The following is a 21,771-nucleotide window of genomic DNA, read 5'->3' as shown; positions in this document are numbered from 1 at the left end:
TGCCTTGTTAATTTTCCCCATTCTCACTGGTGTGAGGTGGTATCTCATTGTGGTTTTGATTTGTATTTCCCTGATGGCAAGTGATGCAGAGCATTTTCTCATGTGCATGTTGGCCAAGGGAATATAAAGGAAGGGAAAAGAAATGTTGGGAAATATCAGGAAGGGAGACAGAACATAAAGACTCCTAACTCGGGGAAACGAACTAGGGGTGGTGGAAGGGGAGGAGGGCGGGTGTTGGAGGGGAATGGGTGACGGGCACTGAGGTGGACGCTTGATGGGATGAGCACTGGGTGTTTTTCTGTATGTTGGTAAATTAAACACCAATAAAAAAAAAAAAAAAAAGAAAAAAAAATAAATTGAGTATGGTTTGAATGGCCACATGTTTTATGTGGACTTTTTTGTTTCTTCTTACTAGCTCAGAGGTTCTTAAACTTTATAGTGCATAAAATTTATTTATGGGTTGACTATACAAAACCACATAAATATGGTATTTAGAAGGTGATTTAAGGATCAGGGAGGTAATTGTGATTGAATAGTTACCCACCTGTCTGCACTTGAATTCAGAATTCCTCTATCAATGTTGGGCTGCATTTGGCCTTTGTCTTTAGGATAGATTCTTATTCTTTGAAGGTTCTTCATATTTGTTGTCAGACAGCCATTAGAGGTCACCAGCAGAGTATGAGTGCCACTCAGAACTATGCTATCAGTGAATATTATCATTAATAAAAATCCTTATTAATTTTTATGTTAAAACATCTCATTTTGCTTTTGGAGAACATTGTTTTCCATTTACTCATTAGCTCTTTGCACTTTCCTCTCTTTGGCATGATTAATGTTTTAGTGTCTAGTTTGTATTGGTTCTTCCAATCAGGGTAGCTTTGGTTACTCGGATCAGAACTCCCCTCAGCCTTGCTCAACTAAGAGTGATGATGATGGCGGTGGATTCCTAGGGACAGAGATGATTTCCATGAAAACCAGGAGAAGTGAGCAACAGAAAGATGACAAAGAACTAAAATGTCTCTTCTGCACGGAGTAGCAATTATCTAGTTCTCTGTACCAGGTTCCACTGCCTAATTATTAGACATGTGACTCAACATGGTCGCCAATCTTAGTTTATGACCTGCCGGTGTTGACCTCTCAACTCAGCCTGCGCTCAGTCTGAAACTAATCTTTGAGTCTCTGGGTTAGATTTTATGAGGGGGAATGTGATTGGTCTTGATCGGTCATCTATTAGCTGGTCTAGTGTCTGGCCCAATCCTTGGCCCTCAGTTATGAGGAATGTCAGGTGACATGTAGGGGCTGTCTCTTTCTAGGGCCGTCAGTGAAATCTTCAGCGTATATCAGGCCCATAGTTTCTATATTTATTTCCATTTGAAATGAGAGCATGTGCCACAGATGCCTGCATTATTTGTACTGATTTGGGATTTTTATCTCTGGAAATTTTTCTGAAATGTTGCTACTGATAACTGTTATTGAAAAGTTAAGAAATTTGCCTTCAAATATTCATTTTCATTTGAGTCTAGTAATTGAATGACATAATATGCCAGTTGTGGGAACAATTTTGGGTTTTAAAATTTTATTTTCCCGAAGTAGCATCATGCTTATGGCGTATGAATACTTTACAGGTGAAAACATCAAAAAGAAAACATTTAAATGCAAATGTCAGTAATATCTGAGTCAGTGATGCTGAACTCTTTGTATTTCCTTCCAGATATATCAGCGATGCTGGCTAGTATTCAAGAAAGCTTCAAGCAAAGGTCCAAAAAGACTGGAGAAATTTTCTGACGAACGTGCTGCATATTTTAGGTGTTATCATAAGGTAAAACTTGATTGTTGTGGCTTTCTAGAAATCTGTTCGCAAATAGGTAATCTGAGTTCATTGAATCTGAGAACTTGTCTAGATAATTTAACAAAAGTACAAATAATACTTTTTCCAAGGACAAAACATCTCTAAATTACTGTTCGTTAGTTGTTTAAAATAATTGACTAGTATAATATTACTCTTCTGTCTTCCTACTATTTGTTGTTGTTGTTTTTCCAGTCTCTCCTGTAGAATTTACCATGTTCTTTTTAAATTTTCATTTGCATAGTAAACCCAACTCCCAACATTGAAGCCCCGTGGGAGTCATGTTTAGGTCTCCAGGTATATAGCTTATCCAACACCTGATGCAGGTTTAGATTCTCATTCGGTGCTTGGAATGTGGGGTAAGAAGGTGGGGAAATACCTCGAAAGCTGGTGAATGGTGGTGGAGGAGAAAGTGCCACTTATTAGTTTATTTTTTTTAAGCGTGATGACCAAATTTAATTCAGACTTGCAGTTTGAATAGTGGTAGTCAGCTTTCCTCACTAAAAATAGTAATTGTGTGTTAAAATGCATCCTTGGGGAGTAGAAAATGAAGGAAAATACTAGGCATACTTGGATTTACAAATTAGACATGTCTTTCCCTCCACAGGGCAATGTTTTTCATGGCTCTTTTTAATGGGCAGCCTATGTCTTTTCTCTTTTCATAAAAATATGTAAAAATGCATGGTTAACTTCTTTTTTCCCCCAGGTGCTAGTTATTTCCATATTGGGAAAATGCTATGCTTGTCTAGGGAGGAATTAGGTTTATTTTTATGATAGAACATTTTAATTGTTTTGGTTTTCTATCTTGAGATTCTTAGCTTTATTTGGTGGGATTTTATCAGGAGTGGGGCTATTTGCCCTTTAAAATTTTATGTGAAGCCAGTAGATTCATTAGCACAGAAATTTGGCTCCATGATAGAAAGTGAATAATCTTTCCTTTTTATGCAAATTCTCCACAGGTGGTGACTTTACAACATCTTATTAAGGGCCGGTGTTGACACCTTGGTTTATCCAATAATGAAAAGCAATAGGGCAGGCTGTATTCCTTTGCAATTCAGAGAAATAAAACATATGCTGTGCTTTATAGGAACATCTGCACATACATAAAGGAAGAAAAAGCACAAAGCAACACTTGGAGATAACTAGGGAAGGGAGTCAAGAGTAGTATCTTCCATGTGTTCTATTTCCCCACTATCTTATAACAAAGTTCCATATTCTGAGGTCAGCCTCATTCCCAGCCTACCTTCTCCATATGGGAGAACCCAAGGAAATCTTTTTCTGAGCCTAGAATTTCTTCCACCATTTATCTTCCAGGTGCATGATTTCCACTATTTGGATAAGAGTGACCTCAGGCAAGAGTTGTTGAGTTGCAAATCTATTACTTAGGGGCAGTGATCCATGAAGCCAGTGATAGCACACCTTTGAACCCTTGCAAATAATCTTCACCAATCTCAGTATTTCTATAACACTGGAAACTACTGGCATCCAGACATTTTGGACATGTATTATATCTCAATTTTCCCTCAAGTACCAGTACCTTCCCTAGTAATAAGATGGTGAACGATGGTGCGGGAATGGCTTGCTTCAAAATGCCCGAGGGGATGTTTGGTTTACCTATAGGACAAAGGGAGAAGCTTTTCTCCCTGTTTCTCTTCTTTTTTTTTTTTTTATATTTTTTTATTTATGAGAATCACAGAGAGAGAGAGAGGCAGAGACACAGGCAGAGGGAGAAGCAGGCTCCATGCACTGGGAGCCGGACGTGGGATTCGATCCCGGGTCTCCAGGATCGCGCCCTGGGCCAAAGGCAGGCGCCAAACTGCTGCCACCACCCAGGGATCCCCCTGTTTCTCTTCTTTAACTGATTGATATTGATGCCATCAAATCCTGGTGACCACATTTCCTACTATGATTGACCATTTTCTTCACTGTTCTTCATTGCCTTCTCATTATAAACAAGGCTTCATCCCCTCTTCATCTAAAGGCCAGAAGTTGTGGTTATGCATTAGCTCTTCTCTTGAGAACCTCAGCCAGTCTGTAACTTTACAGTTCACCATCTGCCCTCATGTGGTGGCACATTTTTGTCACCCCAAAACTCGTGTGGTGAAAACTAACCCCAAGTGATGAAAACTAACCTCCAAATGATGACATTTGGAGATGGGGCCTTTGGGAGGTGGTTAGGTCATGAGGGTGAAGCCCTCATGATTGGAATTAGTGCTCTTATGAAAGAGACCCCAGGAAGCTCCATGTGAAGACACAGCCTCTGTCTTCTCTGTGAACCGAGAAGTGGGACCTCTCCAAACACTGAATCTGCCAGTGCCTCTACCTTGGGCTTCCCAGCCTCTAGAAATGTGAGAAACAAATTTCTGTTGTTTATAAGTCACCTGATCTGTGGCAATTTGTTACAGCAGCTCAGATGGACTAAGACACCATCAGACTCTTGTCCTGTCGAGTCATTGTGAGTGACTGCTAATATTGATTGGTCCTTTCTTGTTTTGGTAGAGTTCCAGATGGAGCCTAGAAACACCTGATTCCCCGCAATCCCCTATAGCTAATATAGAAAAATAAAGAAATGGACAGTGTTTTGCTTATAGACCTTCCCATACCTAAGAGAAGAAAGAAGACAAGTGAGAAATACTTTATAGGGATTCCCCAAATCCAGGCTGTCAGCAAGCAGTGTTAGCTCTGTGTTCAACATGCATAGACTCCAGACATTCTTACGACCCCTGTTGCTGCCATGGTGCTCCAAGCCACTCAGCTGCCTAATGCCTGGCCCTCTACAGTCTATTCAAAACCCTTACATCACATCATGGTACACTGTGCAAAACCCCCAGCCAGGTCTTTATAATGGCCTACACAGTCACATGATTCGACCCCTTGTCCCCCATAACATCATCTGCTCAGTTTCCCCACCCCACATTAGTGTGCTGCCGGCACCCAGCGCTCTTTTCTTTCCTGAGAGCATTGTGTGTGTTTTTTCCTTTTCTGGAATGCTCTTTCCACAAATCTCCGTGTACCTCATTTCCCTGCATTGTTCAGATCAATGCTCAAGTTCCTCCTCTAAGACAGGCTGTTCCTTGATCTCTTTGGCACACCTTGCCCATCTCTATTTTTCTCTCCAGCACTTATCACTACATGTATATATTTATTTAGTTCTTTCTTACTGTCTTCCCCACAACCACCATAAAATAAGGTCCACAAGAGCAAGTTTTGGGATTATTTGTCTGATGGTAAGGGGACAGCATGGTTTACTCTTCGTTATCATTGCCTAATACATAGTAGACATTTTTTAAAAACTATTGAGAATCAATGAGTATTATCAATAGATGAGATAGAGTACGTACAGATGGCTTTGTGTCATACTTTTATTTAGCTTAGCAAAAGAAATCTGTACTTGAGACACCTGAAACCAGGAAAAGGAATCTTGATTTGGAAGATAGGAGGTGGATAGTGATGGGTCAGAAAAAAGCCAGGGTTGGGAAGTTTTCAGAGGATAGAATCCAGTGTAAAACCAAAGTGGATTGTAATGATCCTCCCTAAATGTGAGCCAAGTAAAGGAAGATTAAGAACAAACTTGTCCTATTTCAGACTTCTACCTGCTGGCTTTGGAATTTGGTATGTAAATCTTTGGGGACTGTGGTAAGCCACATTCTCTTTCATCTATAATAATCATTAACCAAAGTTCAAAGCATTAGAATGGAAGAATTATCTACATTAAGCCTTCAAGCTCTTGATGCGTTCCTGTAGCCATTCATCCTCCCTACTCTCTCAGATCTGATACATTCAGTATTAATCTCTTGGGGACATATAAAAAGCCAGAAGAACTCTGCGATATGCATTTTTTATCTAAATGCTGTGTAATTTATGAATCTTGATAATAAAATACTGAGATTATAAGTAGCACACCGTGACCAGATTGCAGAATTTATTCGAATATAAATAAAGCAATTTCTGAAAGAAATTAGGAACTGTCCATTGTGCTATTTGATCAGTACAGAGATGGTGTGGCATATGTAGCCACATCCCTCCTGGAGGAGATCTGTAGCATTTATGAGAGCACAGCGCCTCTTTCGTTTCATTCTTAGAGATATTATTAAGAAAAAAAAGCTACTTATGCATATCTGATTCTTATTAGAGGTTTTAAAACAGGAAATTGACTACAGAATTTTAAAGCATGGTGCCTTCCTCACCGAAAATGTAGCTAAGGATGATCTCATGAAAAAAAAATTGGAAAATAAATACATGAATAATGCACACACAGAGCAATTCATTTTTCATTTCTTTACCTCTTCCAAGAAGTTCCCCTCAAGCACCACAGCTGTCAGAGATGGCTGTGAAATTGATTAACTGTAATTGCAACAATATTAATACTCCAGTGACTTTAAATATAGTTCCCGACCTTCTTGTTAAAGGCAAGTTCACTGTTTTCATTCAGGAAATCAAAGTTGCTCACCCCAACCAGAAGGGGTTGAGCGTTTCTATGAATAATTTTACTTTTTCAAGATGAATAACAATTGGAAGGCAACCTAAGTGAGAAGGAAGACCATCTACTGTTTTTGAGACTGAGGCCAATGGTGGAGTGGGAAGTAAGCCAGACCCAGATTTGGGAAACCTGCTTCCTAATCCTGGCTTTGTCAACATACGTGTATGATAGGTTGCTTAACCTCTGTGTAAGGGTGACCTCTGTTAAAAGATAAGCTGAGGTATATTGAACATTCTAAGAGTTTATTTGAGCAAACATTGATTCAAATCATGCAGCACCAAACTGGAAGTGATAGGAGTCCCCCACCAAAAGGGTTGGGGAGGGACTTTTATAGAAATGGAGGAAGCAAAGTAAGGCAGTTATTGACTGGCTATGGTTTAAAACCTAGTTGGGTGTGATTGGTCATCCTTAGCATGTTGACTTCATAACCTTGTAGCATGTATGGGCTCAGGATTTGGTTTGCTTCCATAGGCTCTCAGGGCATTACAGCCACATCAGTCTAATGGTCTCCTTGTTTAATGAATGTAACACCAAGGCAAGTCACATCATGGCTTCTTCATCTTCACACATAGCTGAGCCTGCAGGGTTCAATTCACTTTGGGCCAGAAGGACAGTTCCAATGGATTCATTAATAGAGTGTTTCCCAAAATGTATGGCAGAGACTCTAGAAGAGGAGAGTTCCAGGAGGACCAGGGTTCTGTGGTCGAAGAAATTTGGGAACTGTAACATATCACCCATTCCTGGGATTTATAATCTGCTATAGTTTATCAGAGGCTCTGAGGAGGCCTACATTTAGGACACCTGAGTAACTTTGAGTCCGCATCTCCAAAACCGATTGGGCCATGAGCTGCCTTTTTTTTTTTTTTAATCATATGTTCCATGAAACAATTAAATTTAATTCTAAGGAATACAGTTTTGGATATGCTGCTTATGTGTGTCACCTTGTTTATGAAATGTCCACTTGGCTTGTTGTTATTTCAACAGTGAGCATCTGAGGATGGTCATTCTTACTTCACCAAAATCATATCATTGACTTGTGTATCAATGGTTATGTGTTTGTGAATGTATCAGAAACATGGGAGACCCTCTCACTGCAAAGAGTAATCACCATTATTATTTTTGCCAAAGAGTTACTTGTTCTGTCATTCTGTCCTTCCCAAGTCAGTAGGACACTCTCCACCTCCCAAGCCCATTGTCAGATTTTGTTCTTGGTTTCTGCAAAAGTAGGATTCCAGGTTCCTCAGAGTAAGGTAACATCCTAAAAATTATTTCTCTGGAATTTCCACCAGCTTATTACTTGTGTGTCTCTGTGTGTTAATGTTTTCTGTACTAATGACTCATTCTTGTCTACTCAGCTTCTCCCACTTCTAAAATATTTCCTCTTGCTATGTGGCTGTCTATAATACATCTTTTCAAAACCTTACTGTATGTAGTAGCTTCTTTTTTAAAGATTTTATTTATTTATTAATGGGAGACACAGAGCGAGGCAGAGACACAGGCAGAGGGAGAAGCAGGCTCCCTGCAGGGAGCCCAATGTGGGTCTCGAACCCAGGACCCCAGGATCATGACCTGAGTGAAGGGGTTAACTGTGATACTCAAACCACATTTTCCTGTTTTAAGTACTCAAGGAGGTAAAAGTATGCATCGGTGTGCCAGAGGCTCCTGAAATATGTTCAAAATTGAATTAACTATCTTTCCTACCCAAGCCTGGTTCCTTTTTGGAGTTCTGTGTCTCAGTGTAAGGCCCTGGTATCCATTCTATTGTCAAGTCAGAAGCCAAGGAATTGTCCTAGATTCACCCTCTTCCTTATCCTCTCTCCTGTCTAGTCCATCATTGCGTCTGCTCATACTCTTGCTCTTGCATGGACATCCTTCCCTGGTCCATGTGACAGACATTAATTGATCCCTCAAAGTCTCTACTATGCCTTTACCTCCCTGTGACTCTTCCTGACCTACTCCGAGTTAGCCTGTCTTCTGGGCCCCTTCTACTTGGATGCACCAGTCATATTGAAATTAGTGGTTTGTTTTCATGCTGTGCTGGTGGCAGACTGTGTCTGATTGGCGCTGACCCCTTAATCATAGACTTTCTTCCTTGATGGTGGATGGCTAATTTTTAGTCGAACACAAGGCTACCCAAAGAAAAGACCTCTGTGTAGTGAAGTATGGCCACATGAACAAATCCTAGCCTGAGTGTAAGCAGAAAAGGTAATACATCCTTAATCTCTTTCTCTTTCTTGCTGATTAGAATATAGGTGTTAGCCATCTTTGGCCCGCCATATGGAAAATACCATGGGTTGAGGATGGGAAACAACATGTCCCATAAAAATGTAGAGGGAGATGTTGGGGCCTGGTCTGTGCTCTCTGACACCATGTGTCCATGTCGGGTTCAGGCTACAGTAACAAAATATCATAGACAGGTGACTCCTACAATGGGAATTCACTTCTCATGGTTCTGGAGGTTGTAAGCCAAGATCAGGGTGCCAGCATGGTCAGATTCTGGTGAAGGCCCTTTTCTGCATTTCATATTGCCAGCTCCTTGGGGTATCCGCAGTGGTGGAAAGGGTGAGAGAGCTCTCTGGATTCTCTTTTATAAAAGTAATGATTCCACTCAGGAGGGCTCCACTTTTCTGTTGGAATCACTTCTAATACTATCACATTGGGCATTGAGTTTCAACCTATGAATTTTGGAGGAACACAGATAGATAACTCAGCTTACAGTGCCACAGAACGCCAGGTCAGCCCTAGACTATCTCTGTTTCTCTCATGCGAGAGGAATAATTTCTATCATATTCGAACCTCCTAATCTTGGATTCTCTCTCCTGTGCAGCAGAGAACTGATAGAGTTTACCCTAACTGGTGGTGACAATAGAATACATTTTCCTCATTGTCTAATGCACTCTAGGTATGGAACTCTGCTACAACAAAGAGTATCGCACTATGATCCTCTCTGTTGGATTGTGATGTTCTGGAAGGTGGGAACTGTACTTTATTTATCTTTGTGTGTCCTTGGGCCCCAGCATGGCGTCTGGCACAGTGGCTGCTTTGGATCCCAGGGACACTTAGGGTGCCCAGGAAATGATTTGTGGGCCTAGTTACAATCGTACTGCAAAGTGGAAATGTGAGGACACCTTTTGATATATGGAGAATAAAAAGAGCTGTGTGAGAATCTTGCCAAATTCTCGGTCATTGGAACTTACTGCTTGCTTTTGTCCTACTATTAATAAAGACAACTCTGTGGCAGCTCTACAGATATTTAAATTTTTAAAATCTATATAAAATACACACTAGGTTAAAAAAAATCAAATGATATTGAAGGGCTTATGATAAAAATTAACTTTTGCTTGCTCTCCCCTCCAATTGTGGGCTGAATTATGTATGTTTACATCCTAACATTTGGTGCCTGTGAATACTGCCTTCATTGGAAGTAGGGTTTTTGTAGACGTCATCAATCTAGGGTGAGGTCACTGGGTTTGGTGTTCTGGTAAGAAAAGACGCAGACACACGGGAAAGACAGGGGCTGTGGAATGCCACAGCCACAAACCAGGGGATGCCAGGGATTGTGGGCCACTGCCAGAAGCTAGGGGAGAAGCATACAATGGATTCTCCCTCAGAGCCTTCAGTAGAAACCACCCTGCTGACATCGTGATTTTGGGCTTAAACCTGCAGAGAAAAGACCTTTCTGTTGTTTAAGACGCCCAATTTGTGATGCTTTGTTATGGCGGCCCTAGGAAACCCGTACACCCCAGACCTAATCATCACCTTCTTTCATGTGCTTTCATTTTCTTGGTAGTTGTTTCTGTGATTCTAAATGATATGTTTATATCTCTCTTATTTTACCAACCTCTGACCCATCTTAGGAAGTTAATGATGTGGCTCATTTATACAATCCCTCACCAACTCTTTCCTTTTCCTTATGAATGTTGGTGATTATATTATTTTAAAGAACTGTCCTACTGATTATATGTATAGCATTGAATAACATACTTAAGCGTCTATACCTTTCTCCATCCATGATACGAACTATTTCTTGACAAATAGCGTCATATGATAAAAGTACTGTTGCCTTTAGCCTTTACTTGTCTCTGTTCCAAATCGTCAGGTTTTCTTTGCTCTCATATTATCCGGCTCCATATTCTTGCTGCCTTGTAGAAATCGGAGCCCGCTGTTGTCATGCATTCCACTCTTTCAAGAGAACCTAGAAATGCACTTTTTTTTTTTTTTTTGGTGAGAACTTCTAATGTTTAAGTATATTTTTAAAACATAGCATAGACCAAACCAAACCTCTCTCTAGGTTGCACTGGCTCATAGGCTCTCCCTCCCAACCTTCTTTTTAATCCCTGAGCTACCTCTTGAACAAGAGTAGAAGGAGAAAGTGAGAATCTTGCAGGCATCCACATGCGACCCTAAACTTAGTAGGTGGACTATTTTAGCATGTATAAACCACAAACACAACTGTCATAATACTTGATTTGTGATGAACCTAGCATCTCATTTTCTTTCAGTTATTTATATTAGGCATGCATGTGTATATGCGTGCATTGTGATGAAAAACATCGCCAGCACCTCAGCTACAGTAAGATTTTCATCAGAGCTACACACATTTGTCACGGCGTACTATTTTAGTCAAAAACACCCATTGAAACTGTAAAGACAGATTTATTCTGGATGCCTCTTCTACAAGAGTAGAGGAAGGACACAGAGAACCAAATCAAAGAGAAGGAATAAGTTTATCAGGTAGTACAACCGTGCTCGATTCAAGGTTGAAGGTGGTGTCAGTCCAAATTGTAATACTTACCATGGTATGTGTCCTGGGCATTGGGTCATGTATCATCTGTTAAGTTGTGAAACCAGCTGGTTTTAAAGCTATATCTCTAAAGGAAACTTTTTTTGAGGCTTCCCATCACCCTTAGTATCATATCTAAACTCATTGCCATTACCACAGATTAAGGCTTTGAGTGATTCTGTTCCAACACACATCTCAGACTATCCCAGGCCACTCCACCATCGTGCTGTACTTGTTCTGCCTCTGGACCTTTGCACCTGCTGTAACTTTGGTCTGCAAAGCCTTTCCCCATAGTTTCTTCTCTTACTTTAGAATTAACTCAAATATTTTTGCCTCAAAAAGGCCTTGCTTGGACCCTCTGTGCAAGTCTAAATCACATTTCTTATTAAATTTGTAACACTTATCACTATTGAAAGTAGGTCATTCATTTATTTCTATACTTGTTTACTATTGGTTAACAGTAAGCCCTTGAAGGCCAGGGATTCTGGGTTGTGCCCTTAGCATCTTTATCAGCATAGGGAATATAATAAGCGTTCATTAAATGTTGGTTGAATTTGTGGTGGAAGGGAGAGTAGTACCCCCATGGGTTTTGGGACAAAAAGTCTGTTCACCACATTTAAATTGTGTCTTAAGTTCCTAAACTACAAATTGGGAAAAAGATAGTGAGACTGGCCTCACGAGTTTTTTTTTTTTTAATAATGTAAATGGCACTTTATACTTTGTAAGCCCTTTGGAATAAATTATAAATAATTTTTAAAAAATACATGTGCTTTTGGACAATACCATTTCAGCTAGAGGTTTTCCTTTGATCATTGTAATTGATATTTATGGAGGGCTTACTTTGTCCCAAAAGGCACTGAACAAAATACTTCTGATATGTTAGTTAAATTCCACAGCAGTTACACGACACAGTATTATTCCCATTTTACAGATGAGGAAATTCAGGAGCAGAAATGGAGGTTGGAGTGGGGAAGAGAGATCTGGACGTTTATCCTTTCCCTACTTGTCCTCACGTTGCCAGAGACTCATAGAGATATTCCGAAGAACACATTTTATAAAACTATTTGTTTACATTCTTCAGTGTTTCATCTTATTTTGAGATAATTATAGACATATATATGCAGTGGTAAGAAATTACAGAGAAAAAATGTGTATCTTTTATCCAGTTTTCCCCATTGGGATCATTTTGCAAATCTGTAATACAATAATCCCAGCCAGGATACTGACATTAGTACAATCCACTGATTTCATTCAGATTTGCCTAGTTTTACTTGTACTCACGTGTATTTATTTCTGTGCAATTTTATCACCTGTGGGCGTCTGTACCCACCACCTTAGTTAAGATACAGAATGATTCCATCAGCAAAAAGAGCCCATGTGTTTCCTTTCATAATTACATCTCCCAGGTCCTGACCCCAGCAGGCATTAATATGTTTTTTATAGATGTTTCTTTTCAAGAATCATGCAGTACATAACCTTCTGAGTTTGGCTTTTTTTCACTTACCATAATTTCTTTGAGATTGATCCAAGTTTTGTGTTTATCAATAGCCCGTTTTTATTGCTAAGCAATATTCCTTAGTATGGATCACCACAGGTTGTTTATATTCACCCACTGAAGAACATCTGGGTTTCTAGTTTTTGTTTATTACAAATAAAGCTTTTATTTCTCTGGGATAAACTCCCAAGAGTGCAATTGCTAGATCACATGGGGCTGCATCTTTAGGTTTATAAGAAACTGCCAAACGTTGTTACAGAGTAGCTGTAACATGTTACATTCTCACCAGCAACATATGAGTGATCCAGTTTTTCTGCATCTTCATCAGCATTTGGTGTTGTCACAATTTTTTATTTTAGTCATTCTGATAGTAATATCTCATGTTGGCTTTAATTTGTATTCTCTAATGGCTAATGACGTTGAACATATTTTTGTACAGTTAACTTGCCATCTGTATATTTTTTTCTATGAAATATCTCTTCATGTGTTTCACCAATTTTTAGCTACTGAGTTTTGGAAGTTTTTATTTTATTTTATTTATTTGTTTTTATTTTTTTAATATAGTCTAGATATATTCCTTCATCATATATGTGGTTGCAAATAATTTCTCCCATTCCACAGCTTGTCTTTTCATCCTCTTAATAGGGATTTTTGCAGAGCAAAAGTTTTAATTTGGATGATGTCCAATATTTGAATTTTTACTTTTATGGAATATGCTTTTGGTATCAAATGTAAAAACCCTTTGCCTAGCTTTAGATGCTAAACATTTTCTCCATTTGTTTGTTTATTTGTTTTTCCCCAAACATCTTATCAACTTATGTTACATGTTTAACTCCATGAGTCTTTTTGAGTTTAGTTTTTGTATGAGGTGTCAGAGGTAGGTTGAGTTTCGTTCTTTTTACCTATGGATTTCCAATTGCTCCAAAACCATTTGTTTTTTTTAAAAAAAAAAGTTACTCTTTTTGCATTGAATTGCTTTTGCACATTTGTCAAAAATCACTTGGGCATATTAGCATGACTCTGTTCCTGGGTTCTCTATTCTTTCCTGTTGAGCCATGTATTTATCTCTCTGCTAATATCATACCCTCTGGATTATTGTAGCTATGTAATAATCTTTAATATTGGATAAAATGATGCTTCCACTTAGTCTCTTCCAAGACTGTTGTAGCTATTCTCATGTCTTTTCTTAAATTTTAAATGGAGCTGGCCTATATCTACAGAAAACCCATGTTAGGATTTTGAGAAGAATTATATTAAACTTACACATCAAATTGTGGGAGAACTGACATCTTTTCTATGTCAAGTGTCTCACTTCATGAACATGGTATGTCACTCCACTTGTTTGAATCTTTTAAAATATCTTTCATCAGTATTTTGTAATGTTCAGCCTTCATACCCTGCACATGTTTCATTAATTTTATGCCTGATTCTTTCATTTTACTTGCATTAGGTTCAGAGTCCTTTTGTTTTAAATAGTTAACATGTGCAAACCATTTTTGACCTATGACCTGATAAAACAATAATATAGTTTAAATGACTTTTTTTCTTATCCCACAGTTATTTGACTTATCATTTGAAATGATTAGTTATCCTTACATTTTGGAAAGAATCCCTAGTTTTTGAGAGTCTATGAAAATTTAAATCTGCTTACTCTATCACCATCTGTTTGTTTGACTTAGTTATATTGTTAAGAAACATAAACACATACCAAAATAAGAAGACCGAAAATTAGCTACAAAGTTCATTGATTGTAAATACTTTTTATCCTCATGCATATGAATTCCTTAAAAGCATGTATCTTTAGGACTTGATCTAGGTGGGAACACTCAACTAGAATTCAAGCGCCTACAAAAGCTCTCTGCAAATGATGCCAAAAGAAAAAAAATGGATTTTCTCAAGTTGGTGAAAACTTAGTCAAATGGTTTTTAGGTGTGGAAGAAATCACCGAATGTTGGTCAAGTGAGTCGCTAGTGAAGGAAATATGTTAACAAAGGATGAAGATCCACTTCCTTCTTCTAAAATTTTTTGGCAGATTTCTTCCTTTTATTTTTCTCTTTTTTAAAAAATTATAAACATCACATAGTAACAAATTTAAACAATTCTGAAGTGTATGGAGTAAAATAAAAGAAAATAATCCTATTAAACCCTAGCCTCAGTCCTCAGAAAAAAATACTAATAGAATGTGTACTTTTTAGACTCTTTTCTCTCTACCTATACAGACAGAAGCATATTCTCACACATACACAGGTGATTCTTTTTAAAGATTTTATTTATTTATTCATGAGAAAGAGAGAGGCAGTGACATAGGCGAAGGAGAAGCAGTCTCCCTGCAGGGAGCCAGTGCAGAGAGTCCCAGGACCCCAGGATCATGCCCTGAGCAGAAGGCAAATGCTTAGCCTCTGAGCCACCCAGACATCCCCAGATGATACTTCTAAAGCAAAAAATGGAATAATTCATTATATGCCATACATACTGTGTTTCAGGAGACTGAAAATACAGATTTCCCCAGGACATTCACTCTCAGTGAGCTTCCAGCCCTTGCATACCTTTTGGTAGGAGTTCCTTTCCCATTCAGAATATTCTGATATATGAGAGAAACTAGATGGTTACGTTAATTACAATAGTCTCCTTTTCCTCACATTTTGACTCTACTTCCAAGTCAGTAATTAGTGGTTACACCTCATTAATTTAATAGCTCAAGAGTATGCTTTAATATTGATAGACCCAAATCTGTTTTAAAATACCCAAATTAGTGGATGAAATGGTCTCCAATTTTTTGCTATTACAGATTCTATCATGGTGGAAAACGTGTACATCTATCTTTATGCACTCATGCTAATCTTTTTGGAAGAAAGGTCTTAGAAGTGGTATTTTCAGATAACAACTTGCACTTCTAAAATGTTTATAGTTACTGCCAACTTGTCTCCAGATAGGTTATATGAAGCTACATACAGTGTAGGAAAGTGCCCTTCACTCCAAAGTCCATTCTCTCTATAAATTTCACATTCTGACTTTTCAGTGTAAGCACCTTTTTTGGTGTGTGTAGCTTTTTATTTTTAAGGAAGGCGCAACAATTGGATTATTTCAGTTATTTCACGTGGACAAATAAAGATCCTTTCTTTGTGGGAGACAATCCAAATTTAAAACTCAGACAGGCACTAGTCCAATTTATTTTAAGTGACCAAGGGCATGTAGGTATTTTTGGAAAGAATGAAACCATCTATATGGGGACTGGGATATAACTGTCTAGACTGGTTCTTTCTTAAGAAATCTTTTATACAACATTTGCTTAAACTGCCACGTTCAGGATCCTGAGGGGCAGCTAGTGGGCAGAGATGTCTGGGGTGGTGACTTTTGAACAGAACTGAGCATGTCGCTTCTTATGTGCCTGTCCCTGCTTCCTGGCACTGTAACTTCAAACCACTGGTGCTTTTTTAGGAAAGACAATATTAAAAAAAGTTAAAAGGTTTGGAACATATCATAAGAATTTTTTTTTTTGGAAATGTTTAACAGAAATGTTTATGAGGGTATTTTTAGACTACTTTGAACATTTTCAACAGATAATAATAATGTTATAACCACAATAATAATAATAGTTATTTTATTAATACTTGAGAAAACATTAGGGACCCAGAAATGGATTGTTTTCATGTTGTTTTTATTTTCAAAGACAACCCATAGACGTTAAAGGGGCTTATGCCTCTTCATTTTCAGTAAGATAATGGCCTTAAATTTTTTTTTTTTTTTTTTTTGAGAATGAAGCGATTTGAAGCTTCCACAGAGCTTTGCCATTTGCATATACAAAGTGAATTGCTTACTTAATTCATTCAGTCCCACAAGGGGAAAAATAATTAGGATACAGCCTACAAAAGCAAGGCAGAAAATTGCCTTTTAGGTAGTGGTCTTGTTTTTACTCTGTAAACATAAATAAATCATCATCTGTAAATTACCTTCAGCAAAAGAAGGAGAAAAATTGGAAATCAAATCCTTGTTTTCCTAAATGGCTTTTGACTTTGCAGCACACCAGAAACATGCTTAATATTCCCACATAATGCTGGCTAATTGCATAATTCTGACAGGAATATACCAATTCCTCAAGGGAATATATGTACGTTTTTAAAAACCTGATTGTATTAATCTTCCCTTGAAACACCAGAAGAAATTTCAACAGTTTCTTCGTCTGGTTACAAAATAACCCATTTGGAAAATTGAATTGTGCAATTTGTAATTGTTTTCCAAGTTGTTAATGCAAAACTATATAGGTAGCAAATTAAACTTTTAAAGTGTGCCCACTTTGTTAATTGCTGGCTGTTAAGCATTTATTTCAATGAACACTATCATTTATGATGAATAACACATCTGGAGCATGGCTTTAAAGAGCCAAGTTAATTTGGCAGTCTTTTTTTTGGGGGGGGTAGTTCCTAATTGGATGGCATACTTAAAGATTTATCAGAAATTTAGGAGAGTGTTGAATATTTCTTTCTTTTGGTGGCATTACATAGGACTTTGTGTTTTTGAGTTTCAGAAAACTAAAAACCAGGAATTGCATAAGGGTTGGGAAGCTCTCAGGTGCCTCCTTGTCTTCTTCCTCCTGGTCTGAAGGTGGAGTCACTTACCACCTGGTTGTCTGCTGCCCTCCCCAGACTTTTACCTTCACCCTAAGGCCATGCTCCCATCCTTCCTGTGGTTAAGACTGCAGTGTAGGGGCAAGCCAGCTGCTGGCAGCTCAGCTCCACGGGCCATTCTCATCCACTCCACCTGTGTGGCTCTGCCCTTAATTGAATGGGGGAAAAGACAGATATAAAGAAAGTATACAAGTAAAATCTGTAGTATGTTGGTGCAACTGATAAATGCTAAGGAAGAAATTAAAGTAGAGAAAAGGGATAGGAAGTATGGAATGAGAGTTTGCAATTTCAGATAGACGAATCAGAAGTGGTGTTATTGAGATGAGGTATGTATGTAGCAGGAGATGGAGTGGAAATGAGCCATGGAGGTATCTACAGGAAGAGTGTTTCTAGGCAAAGAAGAGCAAGTGCCATGTGGTCCTGCTTAAAGGGATTTGAAAAGTAAAAGCCCTATAAATGAAATGATCTTCAATTGGGCTTTTAGGCTCAGGAAAACAATAAATTGGGCACTGCCTTTATTTCAGGAGAGTTGTGACCATTCAGTATAATGACCTCTAGCACTACAATAGACCATATTTGCAGAGAGGTGTAGAGAAACAGTCTGAAAGCTCCAAAGAACTGTCCATTGGATGAGCAGGACCTGTATGGATACTTCAGTGCACAACTGTATTTCTTCCAGCTACGGAAAAAAATCTGTTTCTCTTAGAGGAACTTGGAATCTGTGGGAGGAGAACACATGGTTGGAATATATCTTGAGAAAAGTCAATCGAAGTTGTTCAGATTGATTTTTCAGGCCATACCATCCAACATAATCACACGCAGGAGCCAAAAAGCACACCACCAACAAGGTAGCCTTCTGTCATTTCCTGTGCTGGTCCAGGAAAGGCGAGGTGGACCGCCTTCACCATCTGCCTTGAGTCTCTGATGAAGGAAGGTTGCCTCGTGGCAGGCAGATTGAAGTCCCGATAAGATGGCACGCAAGTGCCAATAGAGGCTTGAGAAGCAAAGAATCACCAGTGTCCCTTCTCACCAGGCTTGGGAAGCATGACCTCCATGGACCCCCACATTCACCTCTATGTGGGTTTCCTCAATCCTAACTAACTACAGTGAGGACTTGCAGTGGTGCTAACAGTTAGCTAGTTGTCCCCGCAGAAACACCTGGGAAGAGACTGATGATGCTGTCAAGTCACAAATGCATGGTTCTCTTCTCACATAAGCTACCCGATTGTGTACAGCAGCTCACCTATTGGCACATCTCGGTGGAAGAGTGAGGATCAGGGCGCCCAAGTGCATATACCATAAGAGGTGTGTGGCAGGCACTTCTAGCTGCTAAACATACAGAGTAAATTCTGGATCAATGAACTTGCTCACCTGATCAAATGCAGTAGTTACACAATTTTGAAATAATAGGTGACTAGTAATTGCAATTCTATTAGTATTTGTGGTGCTTCCAGGTTATTTTAATAAAAAGCAGTATGGGGATGGGAACGCTAAAACCATCCTCTGTCAGTATTTATCTTGACTCTGGCAGTCGTAGACATAGGGGCTTAGGTTGATAGACTAATTAGATTAAAAAGAATAGCATTCTAAAATTTTTTATTGAGATATAATTAACATACAGTGTTATAGTAGTTTATATATGATGATTCGGCAATTCTATACATCACGTGGTCATCACGATAAATGCATAGCATTTTGTTGCAGGTAAGAGTCTTCAGTGGATGCTAAGATAATTCCCTGGAAGTAGTTGAGGAACAGGATATTCACAGGATGCCAAAGTGTCACCCAGCTTAAGTACAAATCCAAAAATTGCTGTTTTATGATAGAGAGAAATGGTGGCTACCCCCAAGTGATCAAACTGCACCTCACTAAAAGAGGGGCATTCTGACATTATGTATCTTCTGACATATGATGCAGTGGAAAGCCCACAGCATGTCTTCCGGAGTATTTGTTTCTGAGTCTCATTAACCCTTTAAGTGTAGCTTCCATTTCAGAAGACATACGAGGGGTAGAAAAATTAAGATCATCATGGAAAAATAAACAGATCTAGAAGTGGAATATTCTACAAGAAAACTGACATCATCTTTTCAAAATGATAGTATCATTTGTAAAATGTGAGGACTCTTCCAAATGGAAAGACACTCAGAAGAAGAAATGCAATGCCTGAGTCTTTGTTGGATCCTAGACTGGGTGGTGGTGGAGGGATGTGGGCACAGTTCTAAAAGACATTCTGGGGACTTCTAAGGAACTTTGAAGATGACTGGAAATTAGATAATACAAGGAACCGTTGCCCATTTTCTTAGTTGTGAAAATGGCACTGATGTGATGTGAGTGAACCCTGGTATTTTTAAAATTGGTTTGCAAAGTTGTAGGGTTAATGTGTGTTTCTGTCTGTAATTTACTTTCAAATACTTCAAACCAAACCAAATGTGTACACAAGTGTGCATGTACACACGCACACACTTGCACTCCCACATATTTAAATGTAAAGAGAGGTGAAGCAAACTAAATACAGGTGGCAAAATGTTGATAATTGTGGATTCCAGGTGACAGAGCCCAATGTCTTATTCTTTCAGCTTCTCTGTGTTGAAAATCTTCACAGTAATATTTTGGAAAAGAAAATGATAACGCAAAATTCCCTGAGCAAAAGGCAAAGGGCAAAGACAAAGAAAACGTTTGTTTTAAAAAACAAAGCATAAGGGGATTAGAAAGAATAAAAAAAAGGGCTGGAGCTCCTGGGAGGCTCAGTCAGTTAAGTGTCCCCGCTCTTGATTTTGGCTCAGGTCACCACCTCACGGGTGTGAAATCAAGCCCTGCGTCGGGCTCCACACTCAGTCCGGAATCAGCTTGACATGCTATCCTTTTCCCTCTGCCCCTGCCCCCTACTCATGCTCTAAATAAATAATAAATAAATAAATAAATAACAGAAAATCTTAAAAAAAATAAAAGAATAGAAGAGGACTGAATTCCCAAAATGTCAATTGTAAGAATTAATTTAAATTGATTTAACACCTATACCAAGAGACAATGGATTAGATTAAATAAAAATGGAATATTCCAACTATATGTTTCTTAAAATCACGAATTTCTTTTTTTTTGAAGATTTTACTTATTTATTCATGAGAGAGATAGAGAGAGAGGCAGAGACACAGGCAGAGGGAGAAGCAGACTCTTCATAGGGAGCCCGATGCAGGACTGGATCCCAGGACCCTGGGATCACATCCTGAGCCAAAGGCAGACGCTTAACTGCTGAGCCACCCAGGTATCCCCAAATCACATATTTCTATAAGAGCTACATCTAAAATGAAAGCCAACCAAATGTTTAAAAACAAAAAGGTCATTCATACAATGGAATACCATATAGAAACCAAAACTTCTTATATAGAAGACAACATGGAAAAAATCTCACAGACATGAGGTTGGGTAAAAAAAATCTGGACATGGAAAAATAAATGTAAGATTTAATGTAAGATTGGAAAATGTAAGATTATTCCATCTATATAAAATTTTTAAAAGAGCTACCAAAAAAAAAAAAAAAAGGAACTAACCAACTGTGATGAAGGTCAGAGTAGTGATCTTACTTGTGGGCAGCACTGACCTGGGAAGTGGTGGTAGTGACTAAAATGTTTTTTTTTTTTTCTGACCCAGTATGTGTGGTGGTTACCCAGGAGTGTGTGCACGTAAAGATGCACTGGGCTATCTTCTCAGGATTTCTGTCCTTGACTGTGTGTGTCTGATCCGCAGGTCCTAATACATGAATTCCTGCTCTGAGCGTCTCAAGCAGAACTGCACTGAGCAGTAGCCCAAGTTATAAACCAGGGTCCCATATGTACCCACACAAAAGCAAGTGGTTTTTTTTAAAAAAGCTGAGTACTCTTCAACACTTTAAGGTCCAAGTAGGAAAGATGAGTTTAGTTCAGAGTGTCTTTTCTTAAATTAACAAATACTTTCTTTTCTTCTGAAAGATTTTAAAAAGCAACTGATTTGACTACTTAAGTTGATAACCGGTGTCCTAGTTGATCATGATGTGTTTGGCTAGGAAATCTGGTCTCCTTTGTACAAAAAGCAATGTTACTATACGGTGAGATTTGAGAGAAAATCTCCATGGGAATTCCTGGCCAGAAGAACACTGAACAGAGGGTGTCTTAACCAACGTCTGCTGTATCAACAGTTCCAAAATCTTAGCAGCCTATAGCGACACATCTTTTATCTCCTGCCCTTGTTACATGAGGGGTGTGGGTTGGCTGTGGGTGTCCTGAGCACCGCTGGATTAATTTCACTCAGCCGAAATCCATCTGTCTGTACATTTAGAGATCCAGGATGGTAGGGAACCTCTCATAGTGACAGGCTGAAGCTCAAGGAAGGCAGAACTGACATAAATACACACCTCGAGCGTCTTCTTGGACGTGGCCTGTCAGGTCATGTTCTGTTGGCCAAAGCCAGTTGTGTGGCCAAGTCCAAACCCATTGGTAAAGAATCAGAAGGACTGGGAGAGAATGGATGATTGTGAACAAATAATTTGATAAACGATAGAAAATGAAG

At 38.8% G+C, this 21,771-nt stretch overlaps 1 protein-coding gene across 1 annotated transcript in view; it reads left to right on the top strand.

Annotated features, from left to right (window-relative positions):
• The window catches only part of DOK5 (docking protein 5), a 152,483-nt gene that overhangs the window by 68,036 nt on the left and 62,676 nt on the right, over positions 1-21,771 (top strand). The window contains exon 2 of the mRNA XM_041733448.1: positions 1,712-1,819. Within this exon, the coding sequence (XP_041589382.1) occupies positions 1,712-1,819 (108 nt within the window). The remainder of the gene's footprint in view (positions 1-1,711; positions 1,820-21,771) is intronic.

Source organism: Vulpes lagopus, chromosome 18, assembly GCF_018345385.1.
Source record: "Vulpes lagopus strain Blue_001 chromosome 18, ASM1834538v1, whole genome shotgun sequence".
Classification (NCBI taxonomy): Eukaryota; Metazoa; Chordata; class Mammalia; order Carnivora; family Canidae; genus Vulpes; species Vulpes lagopus.
This window is presented reverse-complemented; position numbering and strand designations above follow the sequence as displayed.